General features: G+C 45.2%; 1 protein-coding gene across 1 annotated transcript in view; it reads right to left on the bottom strand.

The window, feature by feature from the left end:
* Nucleotides 1-23,198, bottom strand: part of LOC149372674 (cell adhesion molecule Dscam1-like) — a 126,875-nt gene that overhangs the window by 9,367 nt on the left and 94,310 nt on the right. Inside the window, exons 15-22 of the mRNA XM_089567229.1 lie at nt 22,586-22,717; nt 21,635-21,802; nt 20,904-20,974; nt 19,784-20,039; nt 18,934-19,032; nt 9,026-9,211; nt 6,027-6,238; nt 2,906-2,993 (exon numbers count right to left, since the gene is read on the bottom strand). Coding sequence (XP_089423355.1) covers nt 2,906-2,993; nt 6,027-6,238; nt 9,026-9,211; nt 18,934-19,032; nt 19,784-20,039; nt 20,904-20,974; nt 21,635-21,802; nt 22,586-22,717 — 1,212 coding nt within the window. The remainder of the gene's footprint in view (nt 1-2,905; nt 2,994-6,026; nt 6,239-9,025; nt 9,212-18,933; nt 19,033-19,783; nt 20,040-20,903; nt 20,975-21,634; nt 21,803-22,585; nt 22,718-23,198) is intronic.

The raw sequence follows: 23,198 nt of genomic DNA, 5'->3' as shown, positions 1-23,198 counted from the left end.
AGAAGATGAGACGTAAAATGATGTGGAACGGCGTTTCTTTTTCGCTTTTCATTCATTTTCGCTTTTTATTCTTGCACAAAATTACTGCCTGTCTTCTCGACGTGCTTTTGAACCACGATGACTGCTGGTGTTCTGCGCAACAGCCGAAGAAGCCGGCCGGCAGCTGTGTTGAAATGCTCGGTTCCAAAGGGAGTGTCGGTGGTGCGGAACCCTATAGTACATTGGACTTTCCACTTACCACATCGACGTCGTGATTCCTCTTAATTTTGCTGGTGCATTTTACCATGCATTATGGGTTTTCTTTGCTGCGATTTAAGCTTTTTTACACAAAACACATAATTCCGGCTTACAGGCTTAAATTCACTGGTGTACTACACGCTCCACTGGAAATTAATCGGTGCCCACAGCATGTCGTCTAGAGCGGGAGGCGAGCTTTCAGGCCATGAATAGCCGCTGCCAAGCATCGAAAAGGATGCAGCGTAGTTTTTATTGGGGATAGATACTGAAGAAGATGAAAGAGCCTGGGGCATACATAGAAGAAATTCGCTGATTTCATTTTCCTTTTCTTGATGTCAGCGCTGCTGCAAATTGTGCCGCATGCAGCGCTACCTTTGCTGACACGTACATAGAAAGACGATTTCCTTGAACCTAGCGGTAATGCGCCAAATATTAAATCGCTCATAACAAATGGTTAATCAGGTCACAGATTTTCACGTTTGGTCACACTGTTATCAGACTCTCCGCCTGCACGTACGCTGTGCTTTTCCTCGGCTGCAAGCAGTTGTTGTTAGTTAAGCCCTGTGACGACTTAACTACAGTTTCTTAGGCTGTTATTGGCATTGGAGAGTGAGCTAAAGTGTTATAAATAAACATATTTTATCTCGAGTAAATTTTTATGCTGTGAGGTCAGCTGCAAATATCTTTACATCTGGGCGAGAAAAGTTCTTGCATGGAAACTTGAGTGTACTCACATACACCAGGGGGAGCGTTTAGCAAGGGGTGAAGCATTTAAAATGAAAAATGTAATTTTAGTTTACGACGTCTACTTCTCGCTTTGCGAAATCATTCGGCTCTTGTATATGCAAGCCTAATCCCACTAGTAAAATGTGACGACAGTTTAGGTGCGTAATAGTCATTTCAACACATTATCCTTCTGGGACGTGTGCACATATACATATATAGCACAAAAAGATAAACGTACTTGATTGCCAGAGGTGAAATGCGAAAGTGAGAAACGCTTCATTTAGGTAAACATTTATTGCTAGTCGATATATATATATATATATATATACGCTATTCATGCTCATGAGTTCTGTATTAATTGGGTTGGAAGGACAAGAGCTTCGTGCATAATGATTCGACAACTTTTTTTTCCACAGAACTGAGGTAATAATCACGATGCTAGACAAACAGTTTACATTGAAAAAAAAAAAAAAAAGTGACCACGCATATGAAAACAACAAAAACAAATTGCGATGAATTTCATTGCACTTCGCAATTCCACACTGTGAAAGTCCCATATCAGGCGATGAGAGTCGGTTACTTCGCATGCAGGGTACTATACCGCGTGTCCGCCAACCCACGCCTGCAGCTTCTTCTGTTTTGCTGACTCGGGGCTACCAAGGCTGTTAAACGCTGTCGTGTTATGGAAATGCCCCAGTAAACTCGGGACGCCGTGCGACATGAGCGATAACGGCGGCAGCAGTTCGCTCTGGGCCCACTTGTCTCAGGGGCGATGTCGTGGTCAGGCCTCTGCCAACACTCCCTTTTGCGTAGATATATGGTGACAATGTCGATGGGTGCCCTGGGGTTAATATTTCCTCTCGCTGACAGAATAGGAGGCATAAACAAGTGAAAAACTGGAACACCCGGACATCCGGGTTTTTGTTTTTGTTCCCTTTATTTTGCTGTCATTCAGGTTCTCAGTGCGAAGCAGCACAGGCATTTTTAGCTTTCTTCCCCGGTAGCACTGCAGAAGAAACTATGTATCCAGTGTGTGTACCAGAAAATTGGCGGTTAAACAAAGAGGCTAAAAGCTTAGTGATGAACCTTGCTTAAATAGAGAAAAATTAAACGAAGCTGGTTGTCCTAAACAGACCAGGCAGCCTAGTTGAGGAGATTTACTACAGTAAGCGCAGCTACACTAACTTCTTTTGTTGATCACGGCGTATGCGGATTATGGTTGTAGATAAGTTTCTTATGTTTGTGCAGCATTAACCATTTAAAGCAGGTTATGGCCGTTTTGTCGTATTACCAGCCGTAGTGAAAGTTCCGGCGTAAGCTAGTCGGCTTCAGCAATCCGCTTTAAAATGTTTGAGAACTCCAAGCTCCTCGTTAGCGCCGTACTCTGAAGTAGGCTAGCTGTTTCTGTAATTCTTATCTGTTGCTAAAAAACTGTGCTTAAATAGTTAAAACAAATGATAGCGTTAGGGCCGAACCGAACACAAAAATCTTCCAATGTGCATAAAAAAAAATAAAACGATAAATAGCATGGGGTCAGAGAATCGCTGTTGCATAGAAAATAACAAATGAATAACCAAAATTGATTTTCGCTCAGTTTGCCTTCAGGTTGCAAAAGAGCAAAGTTTAATGAACGTGTTCTCCGCTAGTCTAAAACTCCCATTAATAGGTGGCTCTGCGTATGTTATGCTTTCTGGTCGATCCTGAAGACGTTATTGGAGAACTGACAACGCACTAATAATTTATCAATAGATTTAAAATGGTGGATCCCCAGCTAGGCCCAGAGCGCTTAACACGTCGACTCTCTCTGCTTTACTGAAGCACCCTCTGCAAGAGAGTGAGGACTGTTTTACTTTGGCGCTATAACCAAGCCCTAGCTAACTTAACTAAACCGTTTCAATCTTTGTCTCTTCGGATTTGTGGGGTGGCAGCAGAGTGGACTCACTTGTGGCTCGCTGGGAGAGTGTGACGAAGTCGTACTCCGCCCTCGTCGCACCTGCGTCGTTGTGGGCCACCACGCTGAGCTCGTACACCTTCGATGCAGAGAAAGAGTAACGAGAGGAGACGAAGTAGTAAGCCTCATGAGTGACGTATCTGCGCACGCCTTCCTTTAGGTGGGTACAAAAAGAAACAACGGCACACTTAGCACAACAAGGTATGCTTGGAGCGATGAGGAACTGTTTGGCACTTAGAATAGAAGATCACTTGAGCGTTATAGTATACCCATTGTGACTTTTTTAGATACCACTTGACTTGGAACACAAAGGATGTTGCTGCTGAACATAGAAAAATGGGTGAGGTGGGGGGTGGCGGATGAGGGCCTGGTCTCGTGCGCACATGAGCTAAAACCTCATGTTTCTTGCAATAGGTTCATTAATGATGTTTACACTTAGAATCTTTAGTCAGCTTACAATGGGTGAATAAGCGGATTCACGTACACGAAAGCACAAGGCATGGAATGATACAATACGGCATGACATGACAAAACGTTGCTGTCATGCGAGGCAATGCATATTTATGAAGGCGAACATAGCAGAAAGGAACAGCAAAGAAGGAAAAAAAAATCAGTTTTGTGCCTAGGCGGATGTAAGGATTCAAGGTGCGCTCGATATCGCAAACATTTGTTGCAAGGATATGTTTCTTATATTATTTTCAGCCGAGTCATTCGGCAAAAGGCTGGAAAGCATAAGATTCTTTTTTGGGAAGTTTGTCGGTCCAACAAAACAAGATCCACAAATTACAACTCATTTCTAGAACTGGAGGTTTGATCATTTGGAGCTTATTTAAATGCTTTGTCATTCAGGCATTAAGAAGAGAAGGACGGAGGTAATGCTCCTGCAGGACGGAGAAGTGCACGAATTTACACGTTTTTTCACTCGTAACTAAATATAACCTCGCCTTAGTTAAACGGATTTAACGTTCTTCCATACATCATGCGTGAAAGAGCGGTGGAGAACTCTCGCGCAGCAATTAGCAGTCTGCCCTTTGCTGCAAGCAAAAGCAGTCTCGTTCTGCGCCGAGCATGAGGTCTCGGCGTTCTCCCTTTGTTCGTGAAGTGTTCCTGGTCAATGGAAAACGCGGGAACCTCTGCGCGGCTGTTTAATAGGAGAGCAAGACTGTTTGAAGCCCGCATAATCGAATTTTTTTCTCTAATTTTTTGCACCTTTACTGTCGGCCCGTGCGCACTCGTCTTCTACAAAGCATCGCGCGCACACACAAAATTGAAGAGAGCTAGCAGAAAAAAAATGCTTTCATCAAGGACTCTTTTAACAGAAAGCTTGCTGCCGAATGTTTTTAATCCCCTCTGGTGAGCTTAGCCGCGCACGCACAAAATGGGAATGAGATCAGCGATTCCACTCTGAGTGACTTAAATGTCCTTACCTTACGTTTTGTTTTTGCGTCAAAATGAAGCTTTACTAGATCTACCATTTCTTTTTGAGTAAGAAAACAAAAATGAAAGTTTTCAGTGCATACGAGGTTGTACCTCGGAGAACCTACCTTCAGTGTTTTGAAAGGACATTAAGTTGCAATTTTATGTGTGAACCATACCAAGACCTGCCTTGGCTTCCTGCTCGTTGCATCAATCACATCTTGTTGTCGTACCTATGTTTCATAGCTTGGTAGCGGCAATTAGTAACACCTATTATGCAGTGAAAGGCCTTAGATATCATACGCCTCCCTTTTGGTATCTGGTTAATGACTCGAAAGCTTAGAAATCATAACTGCAGCAGAAAAAAATAACAGATGGAGTATCAAATTTGAAACATTAGAAAACTGGTGATGTGTAAACAGCATAAACAACAGCAAAAATTCTGTGAAATGGTATTTTTTTTTATTCAGTCACTTGATTTGGTTCCTTGGTAGGTAAATATAAGAGCCACGGGTAAACAGCGAAGTCTCTTAACAACTAATTGATTGATTGATTCATTTATTGATTGATGGAATCTTTGATTGATTATTTGATTGTTTGGTTCATTCAATGACTAAAACTTCTGCTCCAAAGTGGCATGGCGTAGTGGAGGGCTCTGGATTGATTTAGAACACCTGGGGTTCCTCACCTTGCTGCGAAATCTCTCTACTTGGGAATGCTCAATTGCGTCTCCATCGAAATGCGACCGCAGCAGTCGAGATTAGAACTGCAAATTCGTGCTCAGCCGGAGAATGTCATAGTTGGATCGCAACAGCGGCAGGTATTAAGATAACTGCTGCACGAAACCGTGGTTCAGCCCCCCAAGCCTACTTACTGTACATGCCATAAGTATGCTACACACCCAAGTAATCAGGACAGAGAAATAGCTGAAGCAGGGTGAGGTTGGACCATCCTCACAATTAAGGTACAGGAACGTTTACAATTTGTAAGCCGTCGAAGAAGGACTCACATGCACGGCATATATGGAAGGCAGCGTCTGGCCCAGTATCCTCACTGAGCAATCAGATACGTGTACTTTGATTAACAGCCATTAAGCGGAAGATCAGCTTTCCACGAACGAATGCAGGGCTCAAGGCGGCGTGTAGTGAAAAAATTGCGAGGACACTTTGGCAACTAAAGTGTTGAGAGGCGAAAGCCGAGGACACTATGCCGTGACGACTTCCGGTGGATGGGACGCCACACCGTTCCCGTGGCTATATCGATACCCAAATTATACATCTTTAGGGGATCTCAAGTGTTAATTACGCTTAATTACACATTTTTACATCTATTTAGACACAAATAGGACGTTTTCCCGACCGTTCTGTGACAATTTTCACTATGCCGTGACGACTTCCGGTGGATGTGACGTCACGTCGTTCCCGTGGCTATATCGACATCCGCGCTATTTCGACGCAATTTCGACATTTTTGCATATAATTAATTAATTAATTACTCTACAGTCATCAAACTTTGCTTCTAGGTTCATTTTTTCCTCCTCCATCTGAAACATCCATTCGTTTTCTTTTATCTTTTTTAATTTCCGAGTTAAACGCGTGTGACACGCTTTGTTAACGGACGGAGGAGGGTATGATCCATTAGAGGCTTTCGCCTTAATAAGAGGTTTGAAGAGAGGAGAGATGCTGCCCTTGCTCACCTTGCCGGGAGCGAGCGGGGCGAGGGTGTGCTCCCCCGACGCGGGTGGCGCCACGGTGAGCGCTACGGCGGCCCAGGAGGGCTCGCTCTTCTGCCGGTACTGGAGCACGAAGCGGCTGATGGGGCAGCCGCCGTCGCCCCAGCGGCCCAGCCGAAGCAGGGCGCTCGTCTTGTTGGCCACCACGAAGCCCTCCTTGCTTGGCGCCACGGGCGCTGTTCGGGTGCAGGCACGGAATAACCGGGAAGAGAAGAGGAGACAAGCAAGCGAAGCAAGCCGAGGGCACTCAAGACCACTGTATGATTTCTAAAATAAACTCTTTCTTTGCGTGGCTACAACTAAACAACATTGCGAAAACTACAACTGGCGTGTGTTAAATTCGGTAAATTGGTTTCGTAAATTGGTTTTTGAGGAAAGGAAATGGTGCAGTATCTGTCACACTTATATCGGCGGACACCTGAACCGCGCCGTAAGGGAAGGGAGGAACGAGTTAGTGAAAGAAGAAAGAGAGAAAGAGGTGCCGTAGTGGAGGTCTCCGGAATAATTTCGACCACCTGGCGATCTTTAAAGTGCACTGACATCGCACAGCACACGGGCGCCTCTTGCGTTTCGCCTCCATCGAAACGCGGCCGCCGCGGTCGGGTTCAAACCCGGGTACTCCGGCTCGGTAGACGAGCGCCTTACCACTGCGCCACCGCGGCGGGCGGGTGTGTTAAAGTGATTCGTTTTATTACTTCGGGCACGCGGAAGGATGCGATTAACAGTGAACTTAAATAAAGGAACGAGTTTAACAATTGCTATTTTTATAGTGTATTAAGCAATCATTAAGCCGTTTCAAGCCGAAGGAAGTGACTGCGGAGACAGCATAATAAACAATTTTCGATATAGTTCTGGTTCATTCGTTTCCTGCTAGCTGGGTGGTAAGAACATCACAGCAAAGAAAAAAAATGATTTTATGCGGAACCGACAATACATATGTTTAATACATATGTATTGAAAGTTGTGTGACCCACTGTTTTGCTGCCAGAGTTAGCGGCTGGGTGCTCATGGCCGAGTCAAGCTGTCCAAGAGGCAGCCTTTACTGTGGGCATCCTGCCACCATGTACATTTTGGTGGTGAAATAAACGTTATTTTTATTATTACCAGTATTAAGCTAGCATGAACCTCTTTGTACAAATGTGCTGTGTTAAGAAAAACTAACTCCATACTTTACTGAAGTTCTCACGTTCTCTTATTATTTTTTCATCACAAAGCGCACACAGATGTATATTCCATAACAGTTGATGACAACTACCCAAACTTCACGGCGATCATATTTAACCAGAATAATGCACCCGTTTCGTAATCGACGTTGTCGCACAAAAAGGATCCTAATACGATTCATGAAAGGCACCAGAAAAGCCCTTCACGGGTACTGAGCGCAAAAGATTGCTAGGTAAACTTCCCTCTGAATAAGTAGCTTCGCTTGGGCGAAGCGCGCAAACACTATCCGCATTAACGTCATTAAAACACGGGATAGCTTTGTTTATGCCACACTTGTGCGGGTCTTCCAAGAGTAATTGAAGCGAAAAAAAAAAGACGGCGCTCTTGGGACAATTGAGGAGCCTTTTGGGACGCAGATGCGGGCGCCTGCAGGCCGCTATCGACGCAGCCTCCGAGCGCGCACGCCGGCGGCATTCGAGGACGACTGTTTCAGCTTACGCACGAAAGGGTTGTTAAGCCAAAAAGAAAAAAGACACGGAGATCCGAACCTGTATGTTCACGCGGAGCTTAACTGGGATTTAGTTTACTCCAAGGTACGAAATATGAACGCTGTAGTTATTCGCGAGCAGGTATCGTACAACAGTACAAAGCAAATAATGTTTTATTACGCTAACGCTAGCAATATTCTGATGCTGATCAGAATGGTAACTCTTCTTCCTTTTGCTTAAAGGATTGATGCTATTCGATGCTAAACTCGTCCCTGGTGTGACGCAGCTGTTGCTGCGGGTGCTTCTTTCATTTCGATAGTTGAAAGTGAAAGGAAAACAGTTCTGAGCTTCACAGGTCGCTCTATGCCATTGGCGAACGAAACGCCGCGTCTAGCCGGGAGGAGTTTGGCGCTGGTCGTCACCGCCTTCAATTGTGCGTTTCGAGCCGAAAGATTTCTGCCAAATGGAATCGTGTGGAAATACGGCTGCCCCTTAGTTTCAAATATAAACATGCCCACTTGCAGTAGCCACTGAAAAGTTCATTATGCTTAGAAGATTGACGATTATAACTATTATCTAACTTTGTGTTTGCCTGGACGAACAACATATGTACAGAGGTGGATTTCATGTACATCTGAGCACCTACTTGAAGATTTTCGTAAAGCCTAACTTTGAACACGCTGTATGTATATGGAAACCCGAGCACTCGGTCAGACCAGGTAAAAAGCTCCACTGCAACTAATTGTAATTCTATTCCAATTCTAGTTCTTTTCCAATTTCATTCCTTTTCACACCATGACAAATGGAGCAAAGATAATCCCCTAACGTGTGACGGCGACGACAACGGCAGACGCCGTTTTTTCCTTTTCCAACTAAGCGTCTACGCATTCGAATAAAAAAAGTTACGCATCGGGTGTCAGATCGGAAAGAATACATTTGTCTTATCTAATCGACGAATCCCACTCCGCCGACTTTTTCTTCTCCTCGTTGCTCAAAAAGGAGGGGGTGATGAGCAGCGTTGGCACTCTTATACACTATATACTCTCTTCAGTTGTACTGTTGACAGTGAACGCCTGGGAACGTTACCAGTAAAAAAAGAAAGCAAGCTCGGATATCGGAGTGAGGAAGACCATGATAACCACGATAAGCAAGCACAGGCTACAGTGAAAGTGGATATGGCCACTTCATTCTCAGTTAAATGTTTTCCTGCGCATGCACTTTCATCTTCGCTTCGAGCTGAGTGACCAGATAGGACACGCTGACATAGAAAGGTTTATTTGCCTTCCGTTGCCAGCAAAAGAAAGTACTCACGGGATCCACGGGTGCGCACCAGCGCCTCTTCCCCGGGCTCGCCCATGCCCAGGCTGTTGGAGGCGGTCACGTAGAGGCGGTACTGCGACCCGCAGCGCAGGTTCTGCAGAACGAACTGCCGCTCGTTGGTCGCCAGCTGGTGCGTCTTCCAGTCACCGTCCTCACCGCCGTAGTGCAGCACGTACTCTGCAGCGTGAGACATTGGGGTCAATAGCACTCACCTATCGTGCTCGGAATGCCCTTTGCGCTGGCCAAAAAAAAAAAAAAGCATCAGATTTTTAAGCACATAAACTTGGCAAGTGGCACCTTGCACTTTAATTTATTTTTGCGCAGACAATATTAGTGTCTGTTCACCCCCGTATCCATTGTGTGTTTTGTTTTTACGAGTCTAACAGTAATAAAAATAACAAAATCGTTGGCGGCCGTGTTCTGCACCGCTATATCTCCTTCCCTCGGCTAACAATCCAAGCTCAAGGTTTGTGTTGGGCGTTGCATTAGATTTCTGCTTCTTTTGATCTGTCCATATTAAATTTCTTTGTATTGTATGTTCACTTTTCTTCATAATTTGTTCTGCTCAAGTGCCACCGGTTGAGGTTTACGGGAAATTTTTCTGCATGTACTGCGGTTTAATGAGAGCACTTGAGAATCTCGTTAGCAATGTTTGCTTGAGTGATCACGAATTACTGCTAGCATGCAGTTTTGAACCCCCATGATCAAGATGCGAAACATGAATAACTACTTGACGTGCATTTAAGCGGCCCAACAACAGCGTTCGCCGTCATTCAGATAATTAATTTTTTGCAGCCGCGTAAAGCGTGAACGATGCCTCTTTTTATACTATTGTGCAATCGCATTCGCTCTGGGACTCAACGTTCTCTAGTCAGGGACTACAAAGGCGACTACTGCTTGCTGCATTGGTCGGCTACAGAGGAACGAAGGTTGGAGTCTGCGCCTCGCTGCTCCGTGCAGCGCAGAATGGCATTTTTGTCGAGAAAGAAACGGCAACGACAGTTTCGACGCAATACGCCTTTCGCACGAAGTTCGATGCTCAGCAGGAAGGGCTGTATTTTCTGGATAGTTCTGGTGCTGGCGACTTTTGCATATAGTTTGCTCGTAAGCACTTTTTGCATTTGCGGTTTCCGAAGTCTTGCCTTTATTTCTATGCGACATCTATGTCGGAGTTAATTAATTTCGAAGCGCTTCGGTAGTTTCAATCATAAAAAAGAACTCAGTGTTACACAAATGGAAAAAAAAATATCACGGAAAACCAACGCCGGAATCAAGACCACCATTTTCTTTGCGCTGACGGGTAGAAATGTTCAAATATTAATTAGCGGCAGAAGCTTTTTGCTGTGTACTAAAAAATCGAAGAAGGAGGCAAGGAGTGCAGCTGCACAAACAGCTGGGTTTCTTGTGCAACATAGAGGAACCTCTTTATAATAATTCCGCATATTAAGGAACGTCAACTTGAAGTGAGTGGTGGTGGTCATGACGATTCAGTTCTCATGCTTTCTATGACAGAGAATCAAGGCACAGTGAACATTCATACCGAAAAAAATAAAATAAATACAACACCCGTCAGATATCGAGAGCCTTGGCTGTGTGTACCGTGCCTAAAACACAATCGTGCTGAATCATCTTTCATTTCAAACGCATAAAACAGTACATGCCATAGCACAAAATATTTGTAAATTGATAAATTGGTTTTCTGCGGAAAGGAAATGGCGCAGTATCTGTATCACATATCTCAGTGGACACCCGAACCGCGTCGTAAGGGAAAGGATAGAGGAGGGAGAGAAAGAAGAGAACAAATAAGAGGTGCCGTAGTGGAGGCCTCCGGTATAATTTCGACCACCTGGGGATCTTTAACGTGCACTGACATTACACAGCACAGGGACGCCTTTTGCTTTTCGCCTCCATCGAAACGCGGCCGCCGCGGTCCGGTTCGTACCTGGGATACTCCGGCTCGGTAGGCGAGCGCCTGAACCACTGAGCCACCGCGGCGCAAAGCGGTGGTTTTCGGTGAAGTAAGACTGTACAGCATGTTTCATATTTTCATGCTTCCGATTCCGTCAGTGCGATGGATAGAATTATTATGCTTCGCAAAATTTGACGCTATATAAATGTGTGGCTCCGTCCTGACAGAATATCGTCGCGTTACATCTCTGACAACGTTATTTATTAGTGGAACGGTGGAAAGCGTTATAAACGTGAAAGTTTGACTGAATGAGTTTTCTTCTAAGCCCGGTTAGCTGAGAACAAAATGTGAGAAGGGATACTATGTTCTGAAAAGATAACAAAGAAGAAAAAATTAACCACCCCTTAGCCTTCCTCTAATAGGGAAGAACTTTTGTATGTTCTTGGCATTCGTCGGAAATAGATAAATGCTGTTTATGCCAGCGAGCGGCAAAAAGGCATCCACAATGAAAGGCATGCACAGAGAGGCTGAAGTAGTAGGCATTGTGAATTGAAGATGATTATGCCTTAAGTTTGGCATCGCTTGGAAATTGTTTTATTCAGGCATTAGTTAATGTGCAAGAAATATTTCTTAGTGATGTGAGGCTTTTTATTCAGGACTTGCTTAAAACAAAAAACTCACAATCGCCAGCCATTATTAAAAGTTATAAATCCTTTACTAAAAGTTGCATGTTTACACGTTATAATTCAATCATTACTGCTATGGCAGAGAGCATGGCCTGTGATGCCTTGTGCTTTAGCGGTACGGTCAAGGATGTGTCTCGTACACGTCATTCATTCAACACAAAAACACTAGCGCTGTGCTGTGCTCTAATCTCTAATCTTGGATACTCGTTTAATGAGGAAAAACAAAATTTTCGGATGGTGGCGCCAATCGAGGTCAGCCCTGAAGGCTTTCCAGTCACTGACCACGCTTCCTAAGGAAGCCGTACTTGCGGGACACGTTGTAAACTTGCCGCACGCGTCTGCGTTTTTATTCTCTTTTTCCTTTTCCCAATACGGGGTAACCAACTGGATCCTCCTCCGGTAAACCACCCTTCCCATCTTTGCATTACACTTTGTCACCTTCTATGTACCTCGCTTTACCGTTTTCACAAGTGGCCAGCCGTATTTAGCGGCAAAGAGGTGATTTGTGTGAACAAGACTATTTTGGGCCCAGAAAAACCACGGCGCTATGCCGCCACAAGTATCAGCAATGTACTCGTTTTACGAAATCTCGGGGGCGCGAAATTGGGTCGCATTTTTTAGTTCCTCTTGAAAATACTGGGGGCAGCATGTATGAAAGCCCATCAGAGGCGAGTGTAGAAAATATAACGCCAATGAAAAATAAATTGCCTCTTGCACGTCAGCGTAGCAATGAGTAGTAAAAAAACGGGGTCATTAACTTGCTTCACCTTACGCTTTTGTGCCATGCAGACAAAGCACGCTTTACAGGTTTCAGTACCGCCATGCCGCACTGCACGAAATATTGTAGGCCAAACCGATGTGTCTCGTTTCCGAGTGTCCGAGCACTAGAGACCTCACGGTCGCCGCTCTCTGTATTTCTGCAGCCGTGTAAACAACTTGCTCCCACTCCACTCCACGCCCCCCCCCCCCCCCCCCTTCCCTGCCCCCGTCCGTAGCTCGCTCTCCAGCTCCACATTCCTAATCCCGTGCCCTGGACGGAGGCGGCATGTGGCACTCACGCGAGCTACGTTGAGGATTGGCACACAGCCAGGTCAGCTGCAGCGCAGGGTCGCACCTTGCATGAGCGGTAATTACGCATTTTGTAAAAAAACACGCAAGCAATCACTCGTTACAGAAGCTGTCTGCGAGCCTAGTAGCGAGAGTGCTGAAAGCACCAGCGAAGTACCAAAGCTGCGTAGTGTAGAACTTCCGCAGTCCCCGTTCACTACTGCGAGGCGTCAGTAGGACTACATGGGGGCTGAAAATGCAGGCCAAATTCAGGTCTGACCACGAGTGTAGTGTATTATATACTTCCAAGAAAGAATGCACACCTTGAAGGTGCCGAATGTCATGCAGATTAGAACATTTACTCAAAGGAAGTGAAATTTCTAAAGGAACAACTTTAGCGGGAAACCTCATTATTCTATCCATTGCTTAAAAGTGCCGAAATCGTTCATTGTTGACTACTATTCTGCTTCTTGTGCAACTCTACATGTATTATTGCCGCTGTCTTCTTCATAATTTGCAAGGCGTCATACATTTCTTTAAATTTAAAGTCTCAAATAGAGTACTAGTCGGGAAGAGGTCTCTGTCTACCTGTGTCGTGACAAAACATTCATAGCTGCAATTTATGGCAAATATACTTTATGGCGTTCAGAAACTTTTCGTTTCAGGCCTAAGCAAGAAGGGCTACATAACTGCGACTGGTAGCACGTACCCTGACAAGGAGTTCGGTGGAAAAATGGCGTTGCAGGCGGATTTCAAAATTCAGGAGAAATATTTGGTTCTATGTCCGCGGACTAGCATCGGCATACGCTTCGACTAGTTCGAGGCAAGCGCGGAGATGCTTATTAGTTGCAATCCCTGGGCGCGCGCTTGGCAGTAACTTTGTACATAGACATTCGCTTTCGTCTAAAGCTCACGAGTGGTTCGCTTGAGAGATAAGAAAAATACATGTAGGTATCGATGCCGCCTTTTAAAGTTATTCCTTAAACGTACATCTGTACACACGATCATTAAAGAATCGCAGACAATAAGACCATGCCTCTAACCCGGTAGCTGCTGTCTAATGTTTCTTTCTTTCGTACATAGAGAAGCGCTTCACATGCCGTTGACAGTTCTGGCGCGCTCTGCACGAAGCATAGTTTTAGCGCGCAACTTTTAGAGAAATATGATGCCAACCAAAAAAGCTACAAAGACGAGAATCGACGACCTTTCGTTGGATTCGATTGGCAGTATTTTGCAACCCATATTTCACAGCCAGAATTTTTCACCGAGCCCCCCCCCCCCCCCCCCCCCCCACACACACACACACACGTACACACAAAAATCACATAAGTTATTAGAAGTTGCATTCTTATGTAGGCGATGATTGCCTCAACCGCCTTTCGGGGAAACACCAATTAGTTAGGCTGCAGCTGTTGCTGCCGGTCGGGCTTTGCATTGACTGCTGGCGATGCCAGCGCTCCTCCTACGAAGCTAGTTGCTTCCACGTTTGTGAAGGGAGGTAGTCACCCTAAGCAGCTAAACAAAGGAGAAGTGGCAGACGCCGCGGGACCCTAAGTGCAACTTCAATTTATAATCATTCGTTTCTAGCGAAATATCGATTAATCACTAATGTGTTGCAAACGCCAACAAGCAGTTCTATGCTAAATGTGGGAAGGATACTGAGCGTTTCGGTAGCCAATAATGAGAAGTCCTTTATTCACAAGTGACAGACATCAAACCTACGCGATCGAAGCTCTCGATATAAGCCAAATTAATGTGCAGGCTGGAAAACAATGGGTGAGTTGCGATATTGCGTCGAAATCATCATTGGCGATGCGGCTTCCCACTCCGTCAAGCATCGAGGACTCTTGTTAAAGCGTGATATATCACCCCGAGCTTCCGCTGCCCTCGGTCGTCATTCGGCGCTCGGATCAACTCTAGTCCACGGTCCACTTAGCTTGAGAGACGAGAAATTAACTCGTCTCCCTATGCACTGCTGCGTCATTTTTCGCGGCTGAGAGTGCGGGAAAATGGGAAGGAAGAAGCACTTGACGGGAGCGTCGGCAGAGGTCCCGGGGAGTGTAGAGGAGGCCAGAATAAACGGGTGCTGTGCGAAGGGTACAGGGGATGACCGAGAGGTGGCTACCAATGCTTCCCGTCTACTTACTTGTGTTTGTGCATTTTATAAACAACATCTGCGCTGGAAGGAGCACAGAGGGTTTCTCTCTGTTCACAAGCTAGCGCGCATGCTCTACTTCCCCTCTCTGTAGGCTTGTTCAGCTTTCGTTGTGAAAGGAAGGAAGAGGGGGCTTCTATGGGCGGACTGATTAATACTCGCCTCGGGGCGGGCCTCGGCTTTGCGCTCACCCGGCGACAGTGGAAGGGAGGAGGACGGATGAAAGGAGGGGGAGAGAAGCACTAGAGGAGAGGCGGACAAAGTCCTGCCGCTGTCTCGGCGTGGGCGCGAGAAATTAATTTCGATCAACGACGGCGTCGACGGAGCGTCAGCAGGCGGATTCAAAGTCGTTTCTCTTTCCCTCGTTACACCGTTGACGCTGTGTGCCGCTGCCGGGGCACGCTGAGTCCGCGCGCGAAGAGATTTGCACTCGGTCACAGAGGGGCTTTGCAGTCAGCGCATGTTGAAGGGCTCCGGATCTGTTTCCACCGCCGCCGCTGCCGCGACGAAGTAACTGCGCTGTGCGCTATTTCGTTTCGCACAGCGCCTAGTGGAGTTGCCCTCACACGACTGGCTTGGGGCCGAAGGATGACAGCTTCCTGCTGGTAATCGAGTTATGCGAGTAGGGAAAGTAGCTGTCCCTGTGTCAAACGCGCACGACAGCTGCTTCGAGCTATAAAGGTTCTAGATGGCTGCACGTTTGGCGATGGCTTGGGGCTGAAGATGTTTTCTTCTAGGGTTAAAACTAAAGGAGAAAATAGTGTCGACGTGAAGCAGACATTTTTGGACGCAACCATAGATATTTGTCACCGAAAAGCAACACTCTGTCGGTGAAAAAAAGATACGATCATTCGACAGAGCTGGCAGGTAGAGCAGGGTCACCGTATTGCGTTTCAGCACGTTAAATCTGTTATTTCGACATGGGTATTTAGATTATTCTACTTTGTGGAAAGATTTGTCGATTCATTAATAATAGGCATTGCCCTCATGCTTGAGAGATGAGTCCGAATTCTTTGGAATGTGCCTCAGTTAAACATCTTCTGTCCTCGAATACATTTGTTGAAACTTGAAAGGTTCTCTTTACGGGATTCTTAAATTTCCGGGATTCTTAAAGAATGAGGATGTCAATTATGCCGCCGTGGATAGTGTCATTGGCAGCTGTTCTCGCTGACAAAAAAAAAGACCAGTTAGAAAAAAAAAACAAATTTGGGCGACACTTAAACTCCGTCTTTAAAAGAATGATGCCGCAGCGTTCCGATGAATCGTTCCTCTTGCCCACGGAGACACGGACATTGTTTCCTATTTCACAATCACAATAAGCCGCCGTGGGCGCTCAGTGGTTATGATGCTCGACCCCTGTCCCGAAAGACGCAGGTTTGATCTGGGCCGCGGTGGTCGCATTTTGATGGAATCGAAATGCTAGAGGCCCGTGTACTGTGTGATGTCAGTGCACGTTAAAGAACTCCAGGTGGTCGAAATTAAACGGAGCCTTCCACTACGACGTCTCTCGTAACCTGAGCCGCTTTGGGACGCTCAACCCCGTAAAACCAAGATCAAATTATCACCATAATAATTTGAAGCGGCACACGAGATAAATATAAAGTACCGCTTTAACCGAGCCGTCCAACGTGCCTTAGTGGTCAAGTGGCAAGTGTCTGATTCGCTCCCAGGATGAGGGGTTCGATTCCTGACCAATTACCGCCATTTTATTTTTAGCGCAGTTTACATGTCCTAATGACGTTTGAGGCATGTAGCTATCTTATAATCACATGTTTTCTGACGTTTTAATCACTGTTAAGATCCGCCGCTTCAGGTATGCCGCAAACACCTTTCCGATCAATTGGATTTTTTGCTCATGCCATGATTTTCGCTCACGCTGTCGCCGCCGCCGGCGAGACACCGAATTTTCTGCAGAGCGAAAATCTTACGCGGTAGCGTAAGATGCAGCTTACAGAATTGAAGCAGCTCATTTCGTCTGTTTTGCTCACCTAAATTGAGCATGAAATGTAAAATTCACAAGTTGGATGCGCTTCGACGAGTTGGAAAGGGTTCGAGCGCTAACCATTCGTAAATGTTATTACCATTTACATTGGTTATCAAATACTAGCAAAGCCGTTGTTTGTACCGCATATAGAATTTGTTAAATGTGCGCAAGAACAGAACGTTACGCAGCTCTACTGAACCATTGTTGTAAAAAACTTGCTTTTGCGTGAGAATGCTGATTTATTAATATAATTTAGCGGAAGAGGAATACTTTTTTTTTTAATAAGAACACAGCGTATAACAACATTTGTAGTAGGCTGGCGTGACGGCAGCCAGCTGTATACACACTGGGGTTTACACCTGCACAGAGTATGAAAGATCGAAGTACTAACAAAACAAAAGCTTATACTGGCACTTTTCTACAACAACTACCTAGCGAGCATTTTCACCGAATTCATTATAACACGTGGCGTAGCTACACATTAGCATAATTATATTCATTCTGGGAAAAGCTGCCATCCCGTAACGTAGTTGCGGGCGCACTGTGATTCAATAAACCCCACGTGCTGAAAACCTGTCAGAGGTACACTGCTGGCTCGTAATTAGCTCTGGTGTAGAACGGTTGTCTGACAGGACACTCTTTATACCCCTAACTCTATCAACGACTGCAGCTCTCACTTAATTACCTAATTGTGTGCTGCATACGCAACGTCCAGCGTTTATCTTGTTTGTACTGTCCAACCTCTCCGAGACTGGACGGTCCAAAACCACTGTGGCGGGGTTAATAACAATCTTCCACTTCAGTGCCACAGAAAAACAAGGCTCTAAAACTGGGCTAATAGGCTTCACTAGTTGGATTAGTGCATAGTTCTGCGCGTAGCCCAAAGGCTTTGGTTATTTCCGATCGCACACTTACATTATAGAGGTTCTTTTATCTTTTAAGCACGTTACGGTGCTTCTCCAGTGGCGGGTTCTATCGATAATTTGAATATAAAAACACTAAACACGAATACGCTTGAATGCATTCCGCGCAGCGAGCAACGGATGCGCGGACAGGATTATTAGCACTTGCATACCTAGAACATAAACAGCAGTAATTTAGATCGAAAGAAAAAAATGTTTTTTTTTTCACTCCAGTATTAGCCATGCATTAAAGGGAGATCAATTAGATTACACCTGTGAATTTGTTGAATGTCTGATTTGCGTGCCGTAAAAAAAGATGTTGAAACAAAATTATTTATTTTAGTGGGTAAACAATTTCTGCACCATCTCATTCATTCACATTTGTTCTTTTTTAGTTTAAAGCTAATGTGATTGAACTACATAAAATGAACACATACATTCAGCACAAACAACCAGTAGCCGTAACTGTGAAAGAGAGAAAATAGCGTAAACTGCTCTTATAGACACGAAGAGGAGATTTAAAAAAAACAAAACGGGAACACTACTCTGCAATCTCATTTTCATTACTCAAACCGCACAGTTACAAAGGGTGACAAAAGCACATACGCGGTGATAACGAAGAACAAGGATGATAAACAGCAAAAACATAAAACGCTGTGGGTTTGAATGTATAACTGCCTTAGGAGTTTCCAATTATGGATACCGCTAAAGAACTTTAATGCGAGCGGCACTCTCGTGAAGCAGGCTTGCTGGTAATATTGGCTACATACACAGCGATAAGCTTGCCCCCATGATTTAACAAACAAGAAAAAGAGAAAGAGAAATTGTGAACCTCGGGGGAACCCTCGTACCTTCGTTTTATTCGAAGAAGGATCAATAATGCTTCGCAGCTTAACTAAATCAGGATTTTTTTCTTCGTGTGTATATGAGATGGCCACAGAATCTGGAGAGGTCATTGTTTGCATCAAATATCTTTTAATAGGATCGCAGTGTACCGCCAATGACGCCTTTTTTTTCGACTTTTTTCGTGCCCAACAATTCAGAAAGTAAAAAATAGTGCTTAGATGAAGATGAGTATAAAACACTTCCGCTGGCTCAAAGCAGGATATAAGCGAGGCTCTGCGAAGCGTTGGTATTTAAAGAGGCGCTTATATCACATTTGGAAAACAGATTTTATACAAGGAAACTATGTTAAAGAGATTGCGTTCTCGCTTACCGGTGTTCTCCGATCTGTCCTTTGGGTCTTTCTTCCACTGGACGAAAATGGACGTCGTAGAGTGGGGCTCCACTTGCACAGACGGGGACGTCGGGGGTGCTGCACACGAGGTCGTCAAATCAGCGCCAACTCGTACGTTCCAGAATTCCTCTATTTCTTATATGAAACCATCGCTTAATATGAGCGCACATAAATTACGTCCGCCTTCCTCAAAGCGCCCAAACCGAGTAAGGCTTTGAACCTCGAACAATAGAATATATGTGGCATTTGTGGCGGGTGTTTCACTCGAGATGTGCTTCAGTTTTTAAATATAACCTTTTCGAGTTATGGGGGCGCTTTTGCACAGCATTGTCAGCGCTGTAGTCTATCAAAATACAGCTAAGGTGAGCTAACTAATATGCTGGTTAACTAATACTGAATTGTTAAATTTTAATACTTACTTTTACCCTCCTTATGTATTGAGAGGCGTGTAGTCCACTTTAAGTAATATAAATATCAGTTTCAGAATTTAGAAAATGCAGTTTGCCTCGGCGTTCTGGCCCAACAAATTTTGCCTACACTGCGCCAAAATACAGCGCTTTTGGAAAGCTCGCAGGAAAAGCAACCACTCTAGTGCACGTAACTATTTATGCAACAATATGGCGCACTTCATTCGAACCAATGGCAGGCTTTATTCACGCCACGAATCAGTTCATTACTGAGAAACGGGACAGAATAGATATTATTGTCATCTTTCTTCTTCGATTTAGTAAATTTGAGCTCTCACTTGTCACCTGAGACTACCAGGGAAGTTGCCATGTTTAGTAATCAATTCAAAATATATGGTCCGAGTAAATCATCAGGGTCGTACCAGTCTCGAGAGTGGTGGCATGCACCTCTTCCGAACTGGGTCCCCGGCCCGCACTGTTGTACGCCTGCACGGTGACAGCGTACTTGGTCAACCTGCGCAGGTTCGTCAGGTAGGTGGTCTCCAGACCGTGGCTCGAGTTTGCTCCCCGCGAGTCGACTTGCTTCACCGAAGCCGCCTCGCTTCCGCCGCCGTCCGCAACACGGTAGCTCACGTGGTAGCCAAGGATCACGCCATGGTGCTGGTCACGGGACGGCGGCTGCAAAGTCGCCATGGCATTGAATTTCGCACTTCACTCAGAAATGAAGGTGACCGTTGTGTTCCGAAGGCACTCTAAGGAATGAACTGCTCGATGTACGAATCATGTATTGGCCAGTCATCAGTTAAAGGTGCATTGAAGAGGAATCTTAACTCGTCTTTTTGCCGCGGGAACTCGATCTACACGTTCCCAGCATTCTTAGAAACTCCGATTTATTCCCCTGGGCGGCCGATTTCCCTAATTCAATCAGATTAACGTCCGGCTCCCGCCTTTTTTTTTTTTGAATTCCACGCATACGGTGGGAGGAGTCGACCAACGCATGGTGTGGCTTTCAGGCAGTCGCGTGGCGAATTTGCTTTCGCTTTTATTTCCTTTCTTTTAGGTTTCTGTGAATGAATAGACGTAGTCAGGGGCCACATAACTGCAAATTAGGCCCACGGAAATAAAAATACGCGTGGACTCTTTGCTTTCGCCGATATCTACGTATCACTCCGCCGATGGCAGAGCGGCAAGCCGCCACGGAACTGGTTGAAAGGTTGGTCGACTCCTCCCACCGTATGAGGGGAATCCAAAAAAAAAAAAAAGGGGGGAGCCCGACGTTAATCCGCCTTAAATTAGGGAAATCGGCCGCACAGGGCAATAACTCAAAGTTTACAAGAACGGTCGGAACGTGTTGATCGATTTCCACCAGTAAAAATACGAGTTCAGATTCCTCTTCAGTGCACCTTTAAGACACGTGATCAGCCGCTCCAACACTACTCCTGAGGATCTGAACACTACATGCAATATTTTACTTGTAGGAGGCCTTCTTTAAACGTTTGAATGTATGATGCTCGAATGGCATCGGCATATCAGTTCTCTCACCCTCCATGTTACTTTCAGCGACTGGGATCCCGTCGTGTAGAGGCTGACCGAGGTCGGGGGTCCAGAAGGGGCTGCAATAAAACCAACATGATTTCATAAGGATTGGGCGCTAAAGCAAGCACACGAATGGATTAACTCTTACGAGCTCGGACATAACGTCCATGTTAGGTTCTCTGCGGAACAGAGCTGGTTTTAGGAAATATTTTTGTTTGTGTCTATGACATAACAATGCAGTGTGATCATTTTTTTTTTCCGTCCCATGCAGCTTCGTCTGGCCTGCGTTTGGTGAGCGAGGCATTCTTCTAGCTGACTGCATTGCCTCGGTTATTGTCTTGGCTATCGGCAGCTTTTCAAAATGCGTTGAAAATTAAATTGTGCCTTTATGCGGTGCATTGCAGCAGGATGAATTCCAGAGAAAAGTGCAAATTAAACCAGGATCTTCTACCGTAGCATATATAAGCTCACCTTCCTCACGATATGCAGTCAGAAGCCTTACACTTCGGCAGTGATATTAGGAGTGCGTATGAAAATTCACATTACTACATAGTAACTATAGTGGAGGTATAATGATGCCATTTATCCACACATGGTGAGGTGTTTTTTAGTGTGCCGAATTTTATGGTTCGATTTTGAGTGCCAAATTTATTTTCACAGACACTACGTACCAATTCTTCTAGAAGAACTAAAAAGGCATCCATAATTCGGGCGAAACCAATGAGTTTTATCCTTACCTTCCTCCTTCGTCGTAACGACGGTAATGTTGCTCGGGGCGCTGGTGCCAAAAGCGTTTTCAGCGACCACTCTTATTTCGTAAGTGGACACAGGCTGAAGATTTGTGAGAGTGGCTGATGTGCTGCTCGGCGAAACTGGTGTCTCGTAGCTGAAGCCACTCAGCAGTTCTATGGAAGAAAAATTGAGCGAATTTCATGTTCATTATGCGTCATAGGTTCATCCTCTCTGAGAAATCGTGTATACGCAGCAACTTATTTCACCGCAAAAAAAAAAAGCACGAAAACAAAACGTCCAGTGATATTCTTATGACGTACGGCACGGTGTTATAACTGCAGCCCCTCGCCTTCATTTGAGCTGCATCGGCTGATACACCAGTAACGGTTCAAGGATATAGGTTTTTTAAATGCATCAGAAAACGAGGAACAAACAAATATTGTTTGGATGACAGTGGGCGTTCTTCCCTTCGTGCACTGGATATTACGAACAAATAAGCAGCAAAATTCAAAATGAGACATATGCCAAAACAGTCGCGAACAAAAGCAACTGTAAAGCGCAAATATAAAATGAAAGCAAGGTTTTGAAAGATCTCGACAGAGAACGAACAATTTCCGCTCTGACTTAACCCGCGCGGCAACAATGTCCCATTCGTAAACAATGTTTCCGTGTTTGCGAGCTGTTAACAAAAGAGCGCGGATACTTAAGTTGGCGGGCGAAGGAACGACAGCCAGCATCGAACCACAGCTGGAACAAAAAACCAACAGCAGTGAAGAGCTAACGAGCGCAGCACAAGGACCTTTAGGAAGACAAATGCCAACGAGGGCGCTTGATCTGTTCACTTAAAGGCTGGCACTGAGAACCAACAACCACCCCGAAACATCTCGCTGCTGCTGTTCCCGCCTAAAACACGACAGCCGCCGAGAGGGAAGAAGGACAAGTGCGCGGAGACTCACCGCTTTCGAGCTTGTACTGCACTTTGTACTTGAGTATCTCGCTGTTCCCGTCGAAAGGCGCCTGCCAGTGAAGGCTCGCCGTTCGACTGGTGTAGTTGGTCAGAACCAGGTTCGAGGGTGCGTCTGGTGGCTCTGTATCACAAAATAACAAAAGAAATGAAAAGAACAAAAAAAAGTCTCTTCAAAAAAATTTCAAATGCTTCGGTACTTTTCTGTTTTATTGGCACGTTTAATGTTTATCTTTTTCTTTTTTTGTGCTCTCGAATGATTCTTTGCTCCTATCCGCCCATCGCATCGCTAGTGCTATCTTTATCTTCTTGGAAGCGAGGAAATTCTGCCACTGATTCCTCCGGTTCTCGAGCTTCTGTCTTCTTCTAGATTTTTAAAATTAAATCCGCTGTTACGGACGAGAGGGATAGAAGCGAATGAGAAGGCAGCTGAAATTTATCATTGACTGCCTTCTCCAGACGCGACTGAGGACTACCTGCAATCTAACGAAGAACCGCATTTGGTAAGATCTCCTGCTTGTGCACGAAAAACAAAGGTAAAGGCAGAATGTGGGACAAAGGAGTATAAAAATTTACAAAAGAGGAGGGGATTGGCGATACTGAGA

The sequence above is a fragment of the Amblyomma mixtum genome, chromosome 1 (genome assembly GCF_055824585.1).
Source record: "Amblyomma mixtum isolate Tamu chromosome 1, ASM5582458v1, whole genome shotgun sequence".
Lineage (NCBI taxonomy): Eukaryota > Metazoa > Arthropoda > Arachnida > Ixodida > Ixodidae > Amblyomma > Amblyomma mixtum.
This window is presented reverse-complemented; position numbering and strand designations above follow the sequence as displayed.